Raw genomic sequence first — 21,792 nt, forward strand, 5'->3', positions numbered from 1 at the left:
TACAGAGAATAATCAGAGAATAATCTCCTTCATTTTTTCCCCAAGTAAGAAGGCCTACCACGTATCTTTCCTGCCCCATTTCCCAGCTTCCTTACTATAATGAATTTTCTAATTTTCAAATGAACTGGGTTTCCAGTTCATTTGTTTTTTTATTTATTTCTTTGTGGTCACACAAAGCACAACACAAAAAGTGAAGATGTAGGTTTCCCAACACAGCTGGGTCCTTTTGAGTTACCTGTCTACACAGTAGCTTCGAATTTTAAATGGGTGTGACATGCTCTGCTAAATATGAATTCTCAAACAAAAGTATAGAGATCACCTACTTTTTCAGCTTTCTCTTTTCTTAACATTAGAGGCTTCTTCAAGCCAAGAATACAGTTCTGAAGAGAGTCACACACTAATTTTATGCACTCTGGGTACATCAGTCTGCTCCCAGTACAAGAAAGCTCTGCATGAGATTATTCCTCTGAAGGCTGAAGCCAGCAGTATTCTGGTTAAAAAGTCACAGACTCAGACCCCTTCAATTTCAGGTAAATACACAACCTATTTATGTAGTTACATTGAAACATGCACACATTCCTTAAAAAAAAGAACTAACTTGTTCACATTTTGCTCATGGGTTGCCTTTTTTGATTTTTTTTTATGGCATGGTTTTATTTGTTGGGAGTTTTTATGATTTATTTTATTATCATTAAATTGTCTAGATTTGAAAGTAGAAGATTCTAAAAAATATTTTAGGCCACACCTTTGTTAGAAAAACATTTTTCTTTTTGCCAAAATTAGAGAAAAGAAACAACAACCAATCTATCTACAGTTGGAGATAAAGGCTTTATTTCCACTGTGAGAAAAAATCAAATATAGCCAAAGACAAAATGTTATGAGCATCTTCAAGTTTGGAAGTAACAATTTTAAAATGAAAAAATAAAAATTATTAATTGTTTTTATAGAACAATTAAGTATGTTGACTGATTTATCAATTCTTTTGGGATTATTCAGGTACTTGCAAACAGACAATAAATAAATTTTCAAACCCTTATGAATTTACCTTATTTTCCTTCATATCAGTAAAGCTGAGTAAATGAGGATAAACTGTTTCCTTCAGTGCCTTCCCATCAGCAGGGTACATGCTTTTAGAAAGGCCACTGCATAATTAAAAAAGAAATTTTAAACATACAAGCTTCAAAAAGTAATTTTGTTTAAGAAAGCAGAACAGTAACATCCAAGATTCAGAAGTTCAATTAAAGGTAACCAAATAAGTAATTACAGGAGACTTTTTGAAATCGTAGCACCAGCTGCCCAAGTTCTACATGGCTAATCTTATTCCTATGTCCCCTGCTGTGTCAAACAAAGACTGAGGGCTGTCAAACTCAGAGTAAATCTTTGAGTGCCAAAGTGGTTTTGTTCTGGTTTTTGATCATTTGCAACATGCAGAGATTTTCCATAGTAACCCTCCCAAAGTTCATCTTGTACCTGAACTTTTTGTGTGAATTTCCCATCTGAGCCCACCTGTTTAGCAGCTGGTAGATGTAACTGTGGCCATCTTCTGTCCAGATGATAAGTCTGTAAGCTGCCAGCACTTCCCCACCAGCAAAGCACTGACCATTCTTACAGAACTCAGTACAAAGCAAGGAGAAATCACAATAATCATAGACCTAACAGAAAAACAACAATATTTAAACAAATAGTATTGGCAAATTCATTTTAACCTAAACTGGATTTGAGCAGTGGATCAGTAAGTAGAACATGAGTTCAACTCATGTTGAACAACTATTTTTAAAGCCTAATGTTTTCATAATAAACTACTGCAAAGTAAGAGTCAAACCATACAGTTGGAAGTTAAAGAAACTGACAGTGAAAAAATAAAAACAACCAAAAAGTAGGGTCTTACAGTCTCATAGAAATTAATAGAAAACAATACGTTACAGATATTTTTCTATGAAAAGCCTACCCATTCTACACATGAACTTTCTCTATGAATGCTTCTGTACAAAATATAAATAGCCCAAGAGACATCTCAAGGACAGTCTACAATTACATTACTCAAAGTTGACCCAGGTGTATGTGAAATTTTTTGACCCCTTCCTGTCCCCACAGAAAGGTTGGAATCAGGTATACAAGTTAAAACAATTCTGAGTGATCAGTATAAGAGAAATTTTGTAGCACTAGAAAAGAAAAATACAGAATTTTTACAGTAAGTTTCAGTTCAATTATGTTGTTTTCCCTAAAATTGTTTAATTTTAAAAAAATTAATTTCTTTCTTATAGCTACAAGAAAAAGCAATATAGCCTGGGGACTTTAGTTTTGCTGCTTCTATCAACAAACAAAGGTCCCTGGCTACTGAGGACATGCCAACTGTGAGTACTTCTGTCATACTTAAACAGAGCTTTGTCTCCCTTTCAAATGCACTGTGGAGGGGACTATAATGCACTCAGGGCTCTAAAACTGTGTAATACTTAAATCCCCCTTCTATCTAGGCAATTTGGTGCTAAACTTTTAAAGCAGCATTACATTCATAAAAAAAAAAAGCTACATCTCTTTCACACAGTTAAGATAAGCCAAGAAGTGTTGCAGGCATAATTATATCTGACAATTTGTGAACACTTTCTTTAACCTAAGGAGAAAAACAAGTATCTGCATGTAAAAATGATGTTAGCTTTCCAAAATTAACAACATTAAAAACAAACTGTAGTGCTCAATGATGTACCTGCCAGCACATGGAGGACACAACTAGAAGGAACCTTTCTGTGTAAGTACAAAATCTTACTGCTTGACAGTTTATACAGTCCAGAGATTTTGATTCCTTCTCACACACACTTTGCTTCTCCTTTACAGAAGAGAGAGGAAAAAAAGCTATAAAATTTGTTCCATAGGATATAAATAACCCACTGAAAATAACTTTGTTAAGAGACTTTCAAAATTCAAAGCAACATATACTTCTTAATTAACAACAGAAAGATAACAGGTTCACAAATAATATGTAAACAGAAGAATGTAAATATTCAGTGTGGCTCAGATCATGATATCACTTAAAGAAATTATAATGAATGTGGAGAAGGACCAAAGATAGGTCATAAATAGAAACTGTGGAAATGAGTATCTGCTAAGCATTCTTCAGTCAAAACACAGCTACAACAACCTATAAACTCAGCATCAGATTCAGAAAAGCTCATCAATATTATACTTTCCCACTTATTCTTCTTGCAACCAGGGCAGTCTGAGATGCTGGTGCTGCCAGATGTCTTGTTTGCTCTTAACTACCTTCAAAAGTAGTGTAAAAGTAAATAATCTCCTTAGTTTTGTGTTGCTAAATATACTAGCAAAACCAATGTATGTATTTTCACACATTTTGTCATAACATTCAAAATTATTCTATTAGAATCATACTTATTAATTAATGATTAAATCACTTAAAATGGATATTGTCTAAGATATTAACAGTCTCAAAACCTCTCAGAGAAGGGGTACACATGCTTGGAAATATGGCTATAAAACTGAAAGCCATTTTCTTACATCTTACAGCCTCAGTTATTTCCAAGTTAATCCAAAAATATTTATCAAAATACTGCTGTTTAGAATTTAGCCAGATTGTCATGAACTCTGCAGCAGTCCCTCCACAAAAGGTGGCCCCAGGCAGTAAAAAGACTGCACCACACCATATGTTCCTCTGACATCTGTAATCAGTTGTTAGAGTCCTCAGAATTTTTACAACACGGCAGTGGGGTCTGCTCAAGGAATGTTGAAAAGATGCACCCACTCCAAAACACCACAGATAAATCAAAGACAAGATGGTACCAAACTTGACAGACTCTCCTCAGGGGCCAGATTCTACCCATGAACAAGTAGCCTTGCCCACACCCTGCAGTTTGTCAAGCCAGGCTGTGATGAGTTATCCATGTTCAGAGTGGATATTTTGCCATTCTGTGTCACTGTCAAAGTCCCTTTGTGAATCTCACTTTTAGAGTACAATTAAAACACAAAAATTGCATCCCAATTCTACCACTTGTTCATGGAAGGTGACAGCTGCTGAGAATATCAACACAAAAAAGAGTAAGTGAGATTGAAGATAGAAAAATAGGACACTTGACACAGCAATAGTCTTTTCTAAGTGAAGACAGCATTGTGAAAAGCAGACTGAGGAAAACAAAATCTAAAGAACCATTTTGAAGAGTAACAAGGGTGAAGAGAGAGTACAAAGGGCAATATTGAAAAGCTTTGAGTTTAAAGGACAGAGTGAAGGAGTTCAAGGACATTATCTGGATAGCAGAAAAGCATTGCAATTTAAGCATCCTGGAATATGAAAAGACAAGGAGCCTGGCCAAAAGGTAGGACAGTTGTCAAGGCAAAAGCTGTCCAATGGCCCAATTTTAATAAATGCTATAAAGATATATTTTCAGAATTTTGTAACAAAAGTAATAATATCTGTTTAATACACATCCAGAAGATTTAAATTTACTCATATTCTGCTTCAATGCAGCCTTTACTTGAGAACATTCATGTTAACACTGACCTGAATGCTATTCAGAGATGAAGAGAGGTCCCACACTTTGACAGCTCCAGCTACAGACACTGCAACCAAAGAGTCCTCTGTGAAAAGTTAACAGTGAGATAGTCAACTTGCAGCCAAGTTGAAACAGCACCTATCTATTCAGCACTAAAAGACTATGGAGGACACTGCTTAGATGAAATATCATTTTATACAAAAAAAACAGTGAATTATATACAGAAATACAAAACATGCAAGCAAACGGGGAAATGTTTTAACAGAAGGCACAGAACTACAGTATTGTGCCTTGAAATTGTGATATTATGAAATTTATTTATTCTTAAATCCAAGAAATGGCTGCTTACAGCCAGTATAGAAGTATAGAAGGTGTCTTCTTTTCTCTAAAAAAACCCATATTAAATAGAAGAGGACCAATATTAGGAACCTTAAAAACAACTCTTGTGCTATCAATGAAATATTAGCATCTTCTACATAACAGTTCTGTGAAACTATTTGGTATTAAATCAAGTAGGATCAAGCCATCTACACAGAAATATTTTATCAAAATTTAACTTGCCTATGTAAATATGTGAAAAACATATACCTTGAATTCTTGCAGAGTGTACAATACACATACAATTTATCCAATCAGAAGACTGAGATGATAAAGTGTGAAGAACATCCAAAGTTTTAGCGTCAATAATAAGAACATCTTGATATTCTCCACAACAAAGCAGCCAGCCTTCACCTATCATTCGGAATGAGCAATGGTAATACTGTCCAAGTAGAAAGCAGAGAGTCAGCACACAGAGATACACAAATAGCATGCAGATTTTCACATTGACCATGTCAAAATCAACACTTCTAACATCACTAAAAAAAAAGATCTAAGGCATATGTGAAAACGTACACAATATTGTTAGTGACACTAGCAAGGTACACAGCTAAGTAAAAGGTGCTTCAGACTGGAAGCAGCATCTGTCCTTCCTAAATACTAACATTTTTGTAATTTTAGGAACAAAGTCAGATGTTAATTTCCTCTATAAATTGCTAAGTAGTTTGAGACTTGTTTATTTGAGAGGCCCCTCTCCAAACATTTAATAAAGCTCCTATCATCAAGAGCTGTATGAAAAGGAAAAATCAGGCAAAGATTCAGAATATTCATAATTAAATTTTCCATAATTAATTTATGATTACTTTCCAGGAAGGATCTTTACTCCATAGGATATTCTTCATTCTGACATTAAACGCCCTAGTGTTCAGACTCTTTCAGCAATCACATAAAGGGAAAAAACAAAACAGACGCAAAGCAAAGGAACAGAGATGGAGTGCAGAGTGGCTAAGAGGATTTCTTTTTCTGCTAGGTGTTTTATATGTGCAAGGACACCCTCATTGCATCTCTAGCTGTAATTGTAAACAATTTCTATAAATTCATAAGCAGCAACCTCAAAGTGGAATTGCATTTAATACTGACCTTAAAATAAAGTGAACAATCAAGTAGTCAGACAAAAATATCAGACAATCAAAAAAAAACGCATCTCATTTACAAATTTTCTCTACTGTTTTGGTTATATAATAATTTTTGTTTTTCAGTCAACTAAGTGAAGTACAAAAATAAAAGTAGTATAAATAATGGGAAAGAGAATAAATAGTATTACAGTTATTATGAACAGACAGGCAGAAATGCTTACAATTACTTTAACCATTGAAATAAAGAATTTTTATAGTCAGTAATTCCTCTGAGAAAATTCCACACTGGTTAAGATCCGCAAATGTTTAAGTGTTGACCCTGGTGTTAAATTTCATTTCAAATGGCAAATATTCAGTTTGCACTACTTGACATCTGCCATTCACAGCTAAATCATCTGCACTGAACAAAAGGAACCTACTAGAGCAGATAGGTTAGTAGTTCAATTAAAACCAAACATTAACTACAGCACAAGCAACCATTCCCCATGGAACAACAAGAAAAAATCTACAACAAAACATACACAGAAAAACACAATTTAATATAACTATCTAAAGGCTGCATTTTAAGAATAGTTTCCCCTCCTAACAACACCTACTTTTTCCTAAAAGCTTTCCTGTTAGATGTTCCAATTTCCTTTAGTTATCTTGCCCAAGTCATTAAACAAAAATAGTTACTAGCCCCAATTAGGTTTAGCACACTTCTAATAGAGAGGAAGTATCTATTTTCTAAGAGTATTTGCTACACCTATTTCAAGAGTAAGAATGAATATTCTGCCTCTGATCTTCATTAAAAAACGTACAGATTGTCAGCTAATCAGCTAGACCAGATTTGTCTACTTCCCAGCAGAACTTGTCTGTAACTTCATCTATTAAAATCTAATTAAGCACTAGAACATAGCAGGTCATACTGCACCTCAAATTATAATTTAAATATTTTTTCTGTATATACATGCATGTAAGGAATATATACCCTTAAAGCAAATGCACAAATAAAAGTCTTAATTTATGGTTTTATACACATAAGAAAAAAATAATTAAGAACTTAACCTTCCATAACTTTTGTTGGCAATGTATCCAAGTTTTTTTCCTCTACCCTTTATAATTAACAACTCTGTTTGAATTCCTCTTATCAACCAAACCAGTGTCAGGAAAAACATTTTCTTCTGGTAGCTTTAAGAACTTTTGATTCCAAATTGGCTGTGCTTTAGAGTTACATGAAGTCTTAGATATTCATTATTTGGAGTCTTAGTTCCATCCTAGATTTCCTCACTGAAGAAAAACAGGATTTTAATCAACACAAGATCCCTGAGCTTCTCCTCTACTAACATATTCAGAAATAAACCACGTCCCAGAATCAAACCCATAGATGTTGGGCACCTCAATCTTACTCACAGCTGTATTTCTAACTCTTCCACAAACCAAAATCTAGATACTTATTTACCTGGATACAGTTTCAGCCAGACACGTGAAATTATCTGAAGCAATATTGAAAGTCTCTGAAAATAAGGGATTTGTTCTCAAGTTTTGCAATGAAAGAAAGTACACTTTCAAAAATGGGGTGAAGCCTTTTGGAGACGTCATTCCATTTGGAGGTCAGGAACTCAGCACCAAAACCATTCAAAAGTTTAAAAATAAGTCTTCCAGCAGACTGTCTCACAATGTTTGTGCTTGTATTTTAAAATGTCATGAAAAAGCCAACTTCAAACTTGAAGCTTCCATGCAATTCCAACAAGACAAGAGCAAAGATTAAGACCATTTCACTTGACTACCTGAGGCTCAGAGTAAGTTAATCAATAGTGCATTTCAAATATTTGCAGCTTAAAAATAATCAGTCTGATTTGATTAAGGAATTCAAAAGAACATAAAAGTCTCAATTCTTTTCTTAGAAGAAAAAAACCTGAAAAATAGATAAAAACTACTTATATTGTGGCAGGGTCTTTTCTCCTATGTTACAAGCTATGTATTTTAAACTGTTTCTGAAAAATACCATGTTAATAAAGCAAAACTCTTGTCATGAACAGAGACACCATGAAAAGTTGCTATACTTACATGGATTGCTGTGTGCCTATAAGGAAGCTTTGTGTTCTCAATGCACTGTCCACTAGTGACATTCCAAACACACATCTCCCTGCCAAAGATAACTTCATATTATTCTCTGTCATTTCCACTCAATTGGCTTGAATAATTTTGTGCCACCAAGTTTTTCTTTAGTGCTGTATTTAAGTGCAGTCTGGTCATTTATAAAGCTTTTTGTTACAGATTGCTGGGTAAGAAAATGTAGTCATTAGCAGGGAATGACATATAGTATCTATTTCTTTTTGTTTTGGTAATTACACCCTGCTGCCTTGCAACCAACCTGACTTTAAGACCAACTCTGGTCTACAACAAATTGTAGGTAGACTGCCATTACAGCTCATCAACATGTCACTGTAACTATCTGTCACTGGAACTACATCCTCCTGAAAATGATTCATTTCACTAAACTCAAACTACACGTTTTGAAAAGCATCATGCATCTTCTCCCACATCAGACTTCAGTTCTTGAGAGGAACGACTTTTGTTAAGAAGAAACAGTGCCATCATGAGGCTGTTCCCGAAATCTGCTGCCAATACACTCTACCTGAGTACCTCTGTACCACTACCTGAGCACGTTTAAGGTTGTTTGAGAAAGACATTTTGGCACATCTTCCTTATTTACACATTATTCGACATGCAGTGGGACAGGATTACAAGAGACAATCAAATTAAATGTAAATTTTAAAAGGCTGTATGAGATACATTATCATAGTTCAGCAACAGAATGTTAAACTTTGGTGCTTTTAGATATTATTAAAAAAACAAGCATTACTTCCAGAACTGAAACATTCATTTCGTTATTTCTGACATTACATGGCAAGAAATTTTCTGTATCAGGACTTAATACACCAGGGAGAGTATTTTATTATATAAGAGATACTAATGAGTGATTAATTTCTACTACTACCTACTTTCCCATTTTATGCTAAACTCGAAAGTATGATTTCTTAATATTTTTCAGTTGAGCAATATCAGTATCAAAGTTAGCAGACCCAAAGTCACAGCTTAAGTGAAAGCTTTACACTGGTTGTTAAACATTTCAGAGTTATGATGTTTTCCTTGTTTATATCAGAATTCTACTGGTTTAGCTACATTATTGTGATATGTAATATCTACAAACATGCACAAATGAGACCAGAATGTCAGAATGTAACTTCACCTTCTAGATGATGTATTCAATTTACTGTGTGTACTAACAAGGAGTGAATATCATACATTCTATACAGCATATGCTGTAGAACAGGTTTGTCACTTATAGGACATCAGTGAGAACTTAAGAATCATTAGATTCATTTATATACTTCCATATTAGAAGTATAAAAAATAACATTCAATGCTCATTATTTTGGTATAAGTCATTTATAGAAACTCTGAAAATAATCTGGAGTGGAACAGGGAAGATTGTCATAGAATCATCTTCCATACAATTTCTTCCATCTACACTACAAGGAAATGGAAGCTTGAAAATGGCAGAAGTGAATTATTCACAAGCCAGAAAATACAGTTTGGCAAACCCTCCATCTCCTGAAGACAAGGCTTCCTATTTGTAATTATCTCAACTTCATGTTGCAACCTTTCAGGGATCAGTGATGGGTGCTTTGCCCTTATGTCATACAGATGAGAAGTCGGCAGTAATTTGGTAAAAGTGAACACTTAAATGGGACAGAAGACAATTCAATCCTACCTACACACATTCCAAACAACTCTAATGATCCCTTCAGAGATAAAATCTTTAGGATGTGAACATCTCTGTATGGTATACCTATGGCAATAGCCTCATTTGTTGCTTAACACTTTCCACCCCAGTTTTTTGGAAACATGGTATCTTTCCTCCCAGTATGATCCAGAAGCAGTGTTGCACTAACAGACCTTCACAACTGGGATGAAAAGCAGCTTTATCCCAGAATCCTTGAGTAGGATTGTAGAAGGGCAATACAAAACTGATTGTGTAGATTTCTCACTCTCTCTGCACATAAACAGTACTGTTTACCATTACCTGTCCAGTGAGGCAGTCTAATCTTACAAGATTAAGAAGCCTGGAATACTTTTTTTGCAGGCTACCCCTTTCTTGCATACCCATGATTGAATGAGAGAATCAGACAGGGATCCTAGTGGCTGGAAAGGATAAATAAGCTACTCAGTGAGAAACCAGTAGCCTTAAGGTGCTGGAAGGTTCAGCTTGAAGGACAATTGACAAGTAATCTTTATGGAAAGCCATTTTAACAGTAATTAGAAAAGACTAACCCCAAAAAAAGAGGGGGATATAATTAAGCAGCCAGACAAAATTGCTTAAGAAAGCCCTTAAAAAAGTAAGCAGCTAGCCCTAACTATTTTCAACACATGATATCCTAAACAGAAGGTCTTCAGACTGCAGCTGAAAAGGTTATCAAATATTAAGTGTAATAGCAGAAATGCAGGAAGTAGTCCAACTCCAGTGACAGGCTGTGTCATAACAAAAAGCTGTAAGATCAGGGCCCTCTGAAAGGATATTCTCCAAAACACCACATCAGATTTAAGACAGGAAAAGAGCACATATGCCTTTAACTGATAGCCATTTTGTGTTTCCATATGTACTGACTGAGGAACCATAAACCAGATCAGAGTACATTAGTTTCTTTTACTGATTCAGTTCTTAATACTGAATTCAGGAAGATACAGATATTCAAATGCTGTTTAACTTGCTGATGCCCATTAATTTCCCTTTGAATAGGATATAGCCAACCCCTCTGAATAATTCCTTTTTTTTGCCTACTAAGTGGATATGTGCATCTGCCAAACCTTTCTGTTGTCCATGGGACAAGCTCTTAGTTGGACTATTGTATATTAACATCACAGTCACTACTTAACTAGCTGCTATCATTTTAATAACATGGAAGCAGATTGAAACATTTCTGCAAATGCATAATCTGATCTACATTTGACACACATTTCATGATTTAAGAAATGAAAAATTGAATATTCAGTTACCTACCCATTTTCAGTAGCACTTACTACATATGGCTGTTTCTCAAACTCTCTTGCTTTTGCCAAACAAGTTACAGAAGCAGTATGACCAAAGAGAATTTCTTTAGATGAAATCTAGGAAAATAATATAATGATTTATCTTAAACAATTTCTGTATAAACTAAGGATATCTGAAACCAGGAGAATATTACTTGTAGATATATATAATTGTCAACCTGCTTTATATTCTTAGGTTCTTCAGTCACATTTCTGGAATGTAGAAAGATGTGGATGAATTTTTATGCAGTTTGCATAAAGCTCAGATTTCGTATTCATTGAATTCATCTTCTGAAGAAACAGGCAATGTGCAGAAAATCTCTGGCCTTTGCAGCATGCACTAAAAGTGGCACAGTGAAGTAGACACTGATGAACCAAAGCTCTTAAACATGTGTTTCATACCAAGTGTTTAAATAACTTCTCTGATTATCATCACTGCATGCAAATGTTTTAACTGGAAAAGGTAACCTTATAAAAGTGCAAACTTTCAGGCTGTGTTTGAATACAAAGGGGACAAATAAATATATAAAGAAAAAAGAGAATAGAACCTTAGTTCCAGAAACACAGAACACAAAAAAAAACCCAGAAACTGCTTTCAGTCTTCTCCATTCTCAGGAAAATAAATATGAAAAAATCAAAGCAATAATTTGCATCTTCATTACATCAAAACATTACAAAATAGAAGTTTCATCTTGCTGCTTCCATCTTGGTATATAGATACGGTTTTAAAAGTCAATGCTTTTTCTTTAAATGACAGGTCACCCTCAGCAATTGATTTATTAAAAAAAAAATTCACAGTATAGGAATCGTGATAATTGTACTTATTTAGTGGCTGTCATTTCTCAGAGCACACAGTCTCTCCTATAAACCACAGGTCATGCTAATCTATGAAAAATTCTCCAAAGTTTGAAAATAACAGGTTGCTCATATAGACATTTCACTTTCTGCTTTATGTGTTTCCTATAACAAATATCACACTGTCTTTAAAAATTCATCTGAATAAGTGCAAGTCTGAATAACCCTATTGCCAATAATAAAGATAAAACTTCAGCCTCTCTATTTGGCAAACTCTAGCATAGTGGACACAAACCTGTAAGTCTGATGAAAGATCCCAGAGACAAATCTGTCCTTCTTGGCTTCCTGTAACTATGGTCTGCTGGTCATCTGTGATCATAACAGCAGTGATGCTGTGAGAGGGAGCTGTTCTCCCCCACACAGCCACAGCTGGTACCAATGTCTTCATGGTGAACACCTGAAAACAAATAAGTCATGATGATTAAGTATGATTAAACATAAGAAAAAAATAACCTTAAAGAGGGGAGAATTTAATCAACATCTGGAAAGGGAAGCTATAAAATATTGCTGTAAGAAGTTGATGTGGCATTGAAACATTTTCTTGCTGTTGCAAACATCACACTAGCAATTTCAGAGACCAGTACTATCAGAATACTGAAACACCTGCAACAAGAGTTGTGTGCTGCCCCACACACCTGGCTTAGCTCAGATGGCTTCACATTGTTCTCCCTAAATATGGCTGGTGGAAGACACAATGCTTCCCCTGTTCCCTCCAACCAGCAGTGCTGCTCACTGCTGGAGCAGGGTGTCAGTAAAGGCTGATTTCTAGGAGGGTAAGGCAAGAGAAGGATAACATGGCCAAAGGAGAGCATTGGTGGTGGGTCAGGGAGGAAGAGAAAAATGAGGCCCAAGATGGCAAAGCATTATATATCCAACTGTTTTGTGGCATCTCCTAGGGACAAGAGCCAAAATAAAGGTGGCAGCAGAGTTGCAAGCTGAGAAGCAGAGAATGAACAGACTCTGTCCACTGCTCAAGACATGAGTCCCTTGTCTGAAAAAATTTACCATCTAATAGATTTTTTCCTACTGCAAAAAAACTGATTTAATGGTGTTGTCCATCTGGCTGAAAGCAGTTTTGACTCGCACCAGCCGGAGAACAGACAGACAGATTGACAACAGCTGCCAGATTGAACAATGTAAAAAATGTTTGTATATGTCAATATGCTATTCTTGAGTGTCAGTAAACAAGAAGAAACACATTTTAAGATGTTTCAGATTCATCATTGTCCAAGGCCACTTAAATTAAAAAAAATTATTTATCTTTTCAAAAGTACTGTATTTTCTTTTAATCCAGACAGCAATAGTACAATTGAAGAGATACTTCAGAACAACCACTTTGTAATCACTAAGCAAAATGCACCTTTCAGAGAAGGTGTGCTCCAATTTGTCCTGGAAAAAGAAGAGACACCAAAGCCCATTGCACACCCTTGGGAAAGACATTCAAAATGAAACAAGATGCTACAGTAGTACAGCTGGGAGAATTCAGGCAAAAAAAGTGACAGTAAAGCTGAATTTTTGTGAGGAGACAGGAAGTGGGCAGGACAAAATGTGTAACAGCCAGTAACAGTGAGCCTAAAGGAAGTAATGCAGGAATGATAAGTGACATGAAGAGCAGATCCTGTGACAATTCAGGAAAGACCACAGGACAGAAATAGAGCAGCCTTTTAAGTTATGCTTAAAGAAACTGCAACCCAGCACAACAGCAGCTGAAAGCAGGGACACAGAGAAGAGGTATCTTCATGACTACTACTAAAAGCCTTAAGTGACACAGAACTAAAGGAATGGGCTTGCTTCCTGACAAGAAAATGAGATAAAGGGTTCAGCTATTGAGAAAAAAGGCTAAAAAGACTGGTATGGCAGATTATCGAGGTCCTGTCATACAACTTTGACAGAATGCTAAGGGCAGAGGAAGAAGAATCTAAGAAAAAATTGAGGTCATGGGTTCATTAGGCTAAATCCCACTTTGTTTCATCTAAAAGCTTTTTGTGGATATATAAAAATACTGAGACATGCTATTGGTCCCAAGATCTGACTTTTCTAAAACTTTTTTTTTAAATCTCCAGTCATATGAAGTTACTGATGAACACTGAAATCCTTTTCTCTTGGAATTTATGCCCTGAAATAAAAGCTGTTCTGAACAATCTTTAATGACATGGTTTTAGTTATCAGGTTAGCAAAAGGGTTGCCATTTTCATAGGGCTTATAAAGGGATAGCTGCCAAAAAAGTTTGATAAGCCAAATCATGCATCTTTAAAATGCTTTTCCTTGCATATCATGTAGTTATTTATACTTGCACCATGGGAGTATTCAGTTAGTGAAAAACACATCAAGAAACCATAACTCCAGTTTGCACTGCTTTGAATATTAAATATTAAGTCATAAATTATATTTTCTTATAAGGGAAGCATAGAATCAAGCTCAATATTCTTAGGCAAAGACCTACTGCTGCACAAATTATAAGTAACAGAACTCAAATCAACAGATGTTAAAAGGAAAACAAACTGATGGAATTTGCTATTGTGGAGATGATCCATCTAGACCATTTAGTTACTCATGAATAAAAAGCTACTGCTACTGAGAAAACACTGGCTGTAAGAGAATTAATTTAGACTAAAATTTTACAAGAATATTTTTTTATGTTTTGTTTTACATTATGACTGAAGTCCAAGAGATGGAAAACAGAAGGTATATTATTTTTTTATTAATACCTTATTATTTTATTAATACCTTTATTAATACTCCTTAACTTTTTTTTCCACTTGCTTCTTGGTTTCTTGGGATTAAGGTATTTTGATGCACAGCCAGTTTGAATGAAACCTTTGCTTCTTAGTGTAGCATGACTCCACTAGAAATACAGCATGTACACATGGACACATTCTGTCTGACAAGACTCAGCTTTACCAAATTCTCAGTGATACCGATGGTACCTAAAGCAAACTTTTTTGAAATAAAATGAACAGATATTTACCAGACTGTTCCTTCTAAAAAGGTAAAAGCTGTTTTCACAAAGTCAAATATTGCCCAAGGCATATCAGAGCTACATGTAGCTTATCAGCACATGTCAAATTCCTCCAGCTCTGCCCACTGAAGCATGTCTGATTTGCAGTATTAACCCATAATTCAACTTGAAATCACGTTTCTCAGTCCTACTGCCCATTTCTCCCTGCTTACAGCCTAATAAGCTTATTTCTGCTGCCCTTATAACCATGCTGCCAAAGAGTGCTCTGATTACTGAAAAGCTCTGGATTTAGTTGAAACCATACAAGCCCATGTCACCACTAACACATTCCATCTCTACCAATTCTCTCTCTAGTTCCTTTCACACTGAAACCACACCACAAACCACTGTTTACTTGGAAAACTGTCCAAATTTTCACAGCTTCAAGGACTTTGGTTGTACTACTTTACTAACTTTGGACTATTTGTGTAGTATCAAAGCTTAATTTGGAAAGCTGAGTAGATCACCTCTTATTCACAAGGAGCCATGAGATATTTAAAAGTCTAATCAAAAGCTCTAAGAGTTAGAAAGCCAAAGGTCTGACCTTGAATGCTTTACTAAGCAGATATTTATGCAAAGTCACTCAGCTTTTTAGACTAAGACTGGTCATGAACTGACAAGAATGAAAAAGGTCAGATTATACCACAAAGAATCAGTGCCATCATAACTTAACATACACTTTCCCTATATATCCTAAGTATATCTTGATTTTGACTCCTCTATTGACCTTAAAACAAAATGAAACAATTGTTAGCTTGTCTATTGTGCTCATCTCAGACCTCCCAATCACTGCTACATAATTACTGCTTAACCTCAGGCACACATCCCTTTCCTGAGCTGCATTTTCTCAAAATAAAAATTATAACCTTAAAGCCAATGGCCTGGGAATATAAAGGGTTAGAGGGGCAGAGTGGCTGAGGCCCAAGAGTGTGCACACCCCTGCACTCACAGTGATCTGAATTGAGAAATCTGGGCTGTTTTGCCCCACTGAAGACTGCAGGACACATTCCCTATTGGTCCTTGCATTTCCAGTGCTTGCTCAAAAGCCTAAAGGAAGCTTGACTGCATGACACATCCTCAAGATGCTAAACTATTAGCTGCAGTTGTAAGAATGACATTCCTTGATAAAGAAAATGCATACCCTGATCTTTTAATGAATTCAGAAATAACACTTCTGATAAATATATTGATAAGCCAAAGTCCTTAAAACGAGGAGCTAAACTCTTCCCAGGGACCTAATCTCAAACAATTCACCTTATAAAATGTTGATTGACACAAACTTCTTGCTCATCACCACAACCCATAAAAAAGGTACCAAATGCAAATATATAGTTCATTTATAGAAGGAGAAAGACTTCTTACAACAAAATATCACTTTACAGGTAACAGTTAACCTGCCAAAGCAACATTTTTTTAATTTATAGCCATACTTGTTTTGTGCTTCCTACACATTCCAAGCTGTCAATAGAAGGTCACTTTCTTAAAAGTCCAGTTAAATGTCTGGTAATCAATACACACACAAAACAAAACTGTAGAAATTTGCTTACAGTCCTGAAAAAGTAATTAGATATTAGCAGAACTTAGGTGTTTGCATTGGATTCAATAAGTTCCCCCCATGCACACCCCATTATATTCATCGTTGTCATAAAGGAAATCTTGGGAAGTTGAATTTAGGCAGAGACTAAATATTTTCATGACCAGTTTTTTGTTTGTAATCTATCTCATTCTCCTGTTACTGTCCTTCAGTTTTGTCTGACACATTCTCTTAGTTCCAACACAAGAAAACAAAGTTCTATCAATATTGCTAAGAATAAAAAAGCAGCTTTGCAGTCTGCTGGTCCATTCTATCCTGCTTTCACAACTTTCTCTGTTTCATGATGTAAATGTTGCACTCTCCTTTGGATGAGCATTCAGGATGTTACATACCATCTCTGGCAATTCACTCTAAGATGTGATGGGACTTTCCTCAAGACCTGTTGGGCTACACCCTCAAGGGCTGGAGTCAGTGCTGAGTGACACCCAGACCTCCCTGGGGATGGGGATGCCCTGCTCCTGCAGCCCAGGGGAGCAGGGCACTGGGACCAGCAATCGATACAACCCATTTTAACCAGCAAGAAGCACCTGGTAATACCTTGTTTGTATTTCTTGAACGAGTGACACAAGAAACACTTATTTCATTCCACACAATAATTCACCACAATCAGAAGGAGCACAGTAAGGGCAACACCATCTCCCAGCTGCTGATTACATCAAAGGTTTGCAGCACAAATTCAATTTTATGATGTTAATCTCAACCTGCCACTCAGAAATTTTCTCTGAGGGATATGATTTTTTTTCTCTGGATTTCATTTTAAGAATGATTTTCTTCTTCTACAATCAATAAAGATATGTTTTCATCAAAAGACTCTATCTTGGCAGAATTCAATTGGCCGTCTCAAAACCTTTTGGTGACACAATATTAATTAAGATAGTTTATGTTGCACCTAAGCTGGAAAATGGGGCAGTGAAAACATAGTAACTCAACATTTGTGCTTTTCACACTGCAATAAGATAGAGTAAAACAATCTTCACTTCCTTGAAGTTCTTTTTTTTAACCACATAAACTGCTAAATTATATTAAGTTTCCCAGAAAAAATCACATTCTTTTTTGCTAAGTAGATAAATCAAAAATATGTCTAAAAATATAAATTTCCACTTTCTTCAATGGTCAGTAAAGGCTTCAGCAACATGATAGCTGTTTAAACATGCTAGACAACAATTAATGCACGTGAGCTAGCAAACTTGGTTTTAAATCCCATTTATCAAGGATATAAACTAAGTTTAATAAAAATAAATATATTATGCAAGTGTATGTGTGTGTGGAGCCAAAAAAGACATCTTCTCTTAAAGGTAAAAACCAAAAACATTTCTTGTCTGAAATACAGTGTCTGAATGTCCTGTTATTAACTGCAAGAATGGATATGGCTGGGAAGTGAAACCTTGCTTAGGCACTATGCAGAACTACACATATGCAACTTATTTGTCACTTCTAAAGCATGGAGAGCAGAAAAAGTACCACCTTAAGTCACCTCCAGTGGAGTTACATCCAAATGGTGAAGTACTTTGCAGCAGCAGACTTTCCATCAAGTTTTAGGATGATCACACATCAATTCTTACAGGAAAGCACATGTCACAGAAAGGGCCACCAGTCTCTGCTGAATGCAAGCTTTGATTTCTATGAAATTGCATCTTACTCAAAGATTTTACACACAGTTTTATAATCATTCAGTCATGCCTGGATTTATTGAAAATAACAGTTTTCCCTGCAAGGTAGTGTTCCATCTTTATGCTAGTAAAGGAGCAACTCCTTACATTTTCTTAATTATAAATTGGTTTTTGAACAGAAACATATTTATGCCTTTTGAAGAGTCAATGATCCCAACATAATCCCATATGAATCAAAGGGCCTACCAAGGTAATGTCATCTCAAAGTTTATGGCATTCAGAACTTTGAAAGCATAAAGAGGAATAAACTTTGAGTCTGCATCAAAATATCCCACAGATGTAAGCAAATTCACTTGCAAACGACAAGAGTTTTGATTGACTTGCATTTTCATAAAATGCCACAAATTCTGTAATGAACTAGTCATAATTACAAAATTCATCTTTATTTGCACCGTTTTAACTCAGAAAAACATACAATCTGGTAAAGTGAAAACATGCAAAAGCTAAAACCAAAATTACGAGGATCTCAAACTGACAGGCAGGGAATATGAATCAAAGTTTTAAGTCAGTAATTTTGTCTTCCTTAAGTGACCTTGAATTCACTTAAGACAAAAAACCCTGCTGATCATAGAAAGGTGATGTTTTTGGTTCAGCTACATTGTACTCTGGGATGTTTAAATAACAAACAAAACTGGAATCAGATGGTGAAAATAAAACAACCAGAACGCTTCACCAGCCCTTGGGGTTTTTTGATTGTCATGTAATAATCATTAATCAGTGGTCCAAGGCAATTGCATAACAGTGAGGATTTCTAAACTCTGAAAAGCTACTTTTTTTTCCAATTTTACTCTTTGGATACCATCAATTAACAAACAGATGTCTCTGCAGTGTTCTCTGCTACCGGGCATGAAGCTGTTTACTGTAAACAACACTGAATGACTTGTTATATCCACAGTCTAGCCTGCCTAAGTAAAAAGACACTGTTTATTATGAAGCAGGATTGAAGTCCAAAACTTATTAAATGCATTGCAATGCAGAGATTGCAGTATTCTTTACAGTGAACTTCAAATTCTAGCGTTGAAAAGTCTTTAAATGAGAAAAATCTGTTGTCATGTAATCAGTCCTACTGACATATACCTTTTGAGCAGACCTACCTCACCACAGACATTTTTGCAATGAGTAACCAGAGTAACCAAAATACCATGTACCAAGTACATCATTAACATATTAAAATTTCATATTATATTAGGACAACTACTATTTTGTTCTAGCACCAACCAGAAAAGTAATCATGACAGATATGCCCCAAGACTCTAAGAAAGCCATACTAATTAATTTTAATTGAGGAAAAAAAATCTCAAAAAAAAATCCCAGCCTTTAATCAGAACTGTTTGCAAGAGAAAATAGGACCGCTGAAAAAAAGAGAAAAAAATGTGTATGCTGATGCTTTGCATCTACCCAATAAGGAATACTCAATAACGAATCATCAAAATAGCCCAAAAGCATTTTCAAACTTCAAGGAGTTAATATTTTGCACTTTATGTGCTCTCACACTACTAGTTTTCTCCAGTGAACAGATTCATGCCGAGGCAATTGACAGAATCTATGAAATTCACTAAACTACCCTGGAAACAGAAGTAACAGACATCTATCAACATACCAGAGCGCAAAGTTACAAAGCGGATGCTACACGTGCAGCAGACCAACAAAACCACCCAGAAACGCATGAAATTTGCCTAAGTAAGAAAGAATAAAGATTGCAGCAGCTAAAAAGGCACCAACCCAGCCTTGGGGAACGCACTATGGCCAAAGCTGACCCAAGGAAGCGGCGCCTTAGGGGCGATGAGGAGACGGAGCGGGGCCGTGAGGGGACAGAGCGGGGACTGAGGGCACAGAGCGGGGACTGAGGGGACAGAGCGGGGACTGAGGGGACAGAGCGGGGACTGAGGGCACAGAGCGGGGCGGTGAGGGGACAGAGCGGGGCGGTGAGGGGACAGAGGGGGGACTGAGGGGACAGAGCGGGGCGGTGAGGGGACAGAGCGGGGAGATGAGAGGACAGAGCGGGGCCGTGAGGGGACAGAGCGGGGACTGAGGGCACAGAGCGGGGACTGAGGGGACAGAGCGGGGACTGAGGGGACAGAGCGGGGACTGAGGGCACAGAGCGGGGCGGTGAGGGGACAGAGCGGGGCGGTGAGGGGACAGAGGGGGGACTGAGGGGACAGAGCGGGGCGGTGAGGGGACAGAGCGGGGAGATGAGAGGACAGAGCGGGGCCGTGAGGGGACAGAGCGGGGACTGAGGGGACAGAGCGGGGCGGTGAGGGGACAGAGCGGGGCGGTGAGGGCACAGAGTGGGGACTGAGGGCACAGAGCGGGGAGATGAGGGGACAGAGCGGGGCGGTGAGGGGCCGCTGCCCGGAGCTGCTCTTACCTCCGGGTGTGCCAGGCTCCGTGCGCGGGGCAGAGAGGGCTCTGAGGGACGGGAGACTCCCGGGACAGGTTTTATTCCGCTCGGGAGTGGCAGCACCCGGCCCGGGCGGCGAGTGCCGGATCCAGCCGGCGCTCCCCGGAGGCGCCGCCACCCTCAGCCCGGCGAGCTCCCGGTGAGCGGAGCAGCTGCCGCGGCTGCTCGGGGCCAAACAGGCAGGGGGAAACACGGGCTGGAGGAAAACTGCGCAGGGAAAAGCTGGGCAGCCCCATCTCTTCCCTCACGGGCCCGCACCCCTCCTGCTGCTGGACGGGCAGAGGGGCCCAGCGCGCCCCTCAAAGCTTCCCCGCGGGGCAATGAGGCACAAGAAACTTCTCATCTGCCCGCCCAGCCGTACGAACGGTGAAAGGAACATTTCCGCTGGCCGGTGGCCGTGATTCCCCGGTGTGGGAGCAGCAGCAGCCGTGAGGAGCCCAGGGCCGTCACCCCCGGGCTGTGCGCGCCTGGCGCCATGAGGGCGCACACCGGCGAGGATGCGGCCTTTAGCTGCGGGCCTTTCTGTTTGAAAACAAGTAATAAACTGCATTGAATGGTCACCGTAAGAAACTGAAATGTGATGTGCGTTCAGTCTTTTTCTTTTTTGTTCAAAGGTTAGTCCCAGAGAAGTTCAGGTCTGTCCTATATTCTTGTGAGAAGCGGAGCTGTGCAGTGCACAGGTGAGCTCATCTTAACTACAGAAATACGTAATCACAGTCACACCTAGGGCTGCAAACAGCATCATGAAATTCGTTATACAAAAAATAATTCTAGTCTCTAAAATCACGTGTTCTTACATTTGATTGCCTAAAATCCGCAGGGAGTTGGAAGGAGGTTAAGACATTTAACTATACTTTTAATTTCCTACAGCTTTCCTATTTTAAGATAATTAATGTAGTAGTTAAAGCATGCAATGTTTATGCTTTAGTATTATTGAATTCAGATTTATGGCAAGGCTATTTCCCCAAGATATTTGCCTTTATCTAAATAGAAATGTTCTCAAATGAGCTAATGTGATTACAGTCTGCATCACCAGGCTATGTTATATAGGTGAGTGAACACAATAAATAAAGATAAAAGCATGTAAGGTTTGTAATTTGTTGAAACGTATTTCATACAAACTTTTCCTAGCACTTCTGGAGTTTAGATTTTAAAATATTTTGAGTAAAATAAAATAAGAAACTATGAAGATGAGACTTCTTAAATCACTTCACCACATGAATCATTTTATGTAGACAAGTTGTA

General features: G+C 37.4%; 1 protein-coding gene across 1 annotated transcript in view; it reads right to left on the reverse strand.

The window, feature by feature from the left end:
- The window catches only part of WDR72 (WD repeat domain 72), a 63,726-nt gene extending 42,845 nt beyond the window's left edge, over nucleotides 1–20,881 (reverse strand). Inside the window, exons 1-9 of the mRNA XM_079317696.1 lie at nucleotides 20,515–20,881; nucleotides 12,120–12,281; nucleotides 11,001–11,107; nucleotides 8,003–8,081; nucleotides 5,088–5,259; nucleotides 4,508–4,584; nucleotides 2,705–2,824; nucleotides 1,507–1,652; nucleotides 1,046–1,142 (exon numbers count right to left, since the gene is read on the reverse strand). Coding sequence (XP_079173822.1) covers nucleotides 1,046–1,142; nucleotides 1,507–1,652; nucleotides 2,705–2,824; nucleotides 4,508–4,584; nucleotides 5,088–5,259; nucleotides 8,003–8,081; nucleotides 11,001–11,107; nucleotides 12,120–12,272 — 951 coding nt within the window. The 5' untranslated portion in view covers nucleotides 12,273–12,281; nucleotides 20,515–20,881. The remainder of the gene's footprint in view (nucleotides 1–1,045; nucleotides 1,143–1,506; nucleotides 1,653–2,704; nucleotides 2,825–4,507; nucleotides 4,585–5,087; nucleotides 5,260–8,002; nucleotides 8,082–11,000; nucleotides 11,108–12,119; nucleotides 12,282–20,514) is intronic.
- Between the last annotated feature and the right edge of the window lie 911 nt (nucleotides 20,882–21,792).

This window comes from Erithacus rubecula (genome assembly GCF_903797595.1).
Source record: "Erithacus rubecula genome assembly, chromosome: 14".
Classification (NCBI taxonomy): Eukaryota; Metazoa; Chordata; class Aves; order Passeriformes; family Muscicapidae; genus Erithacus; species Erithacus rubecula.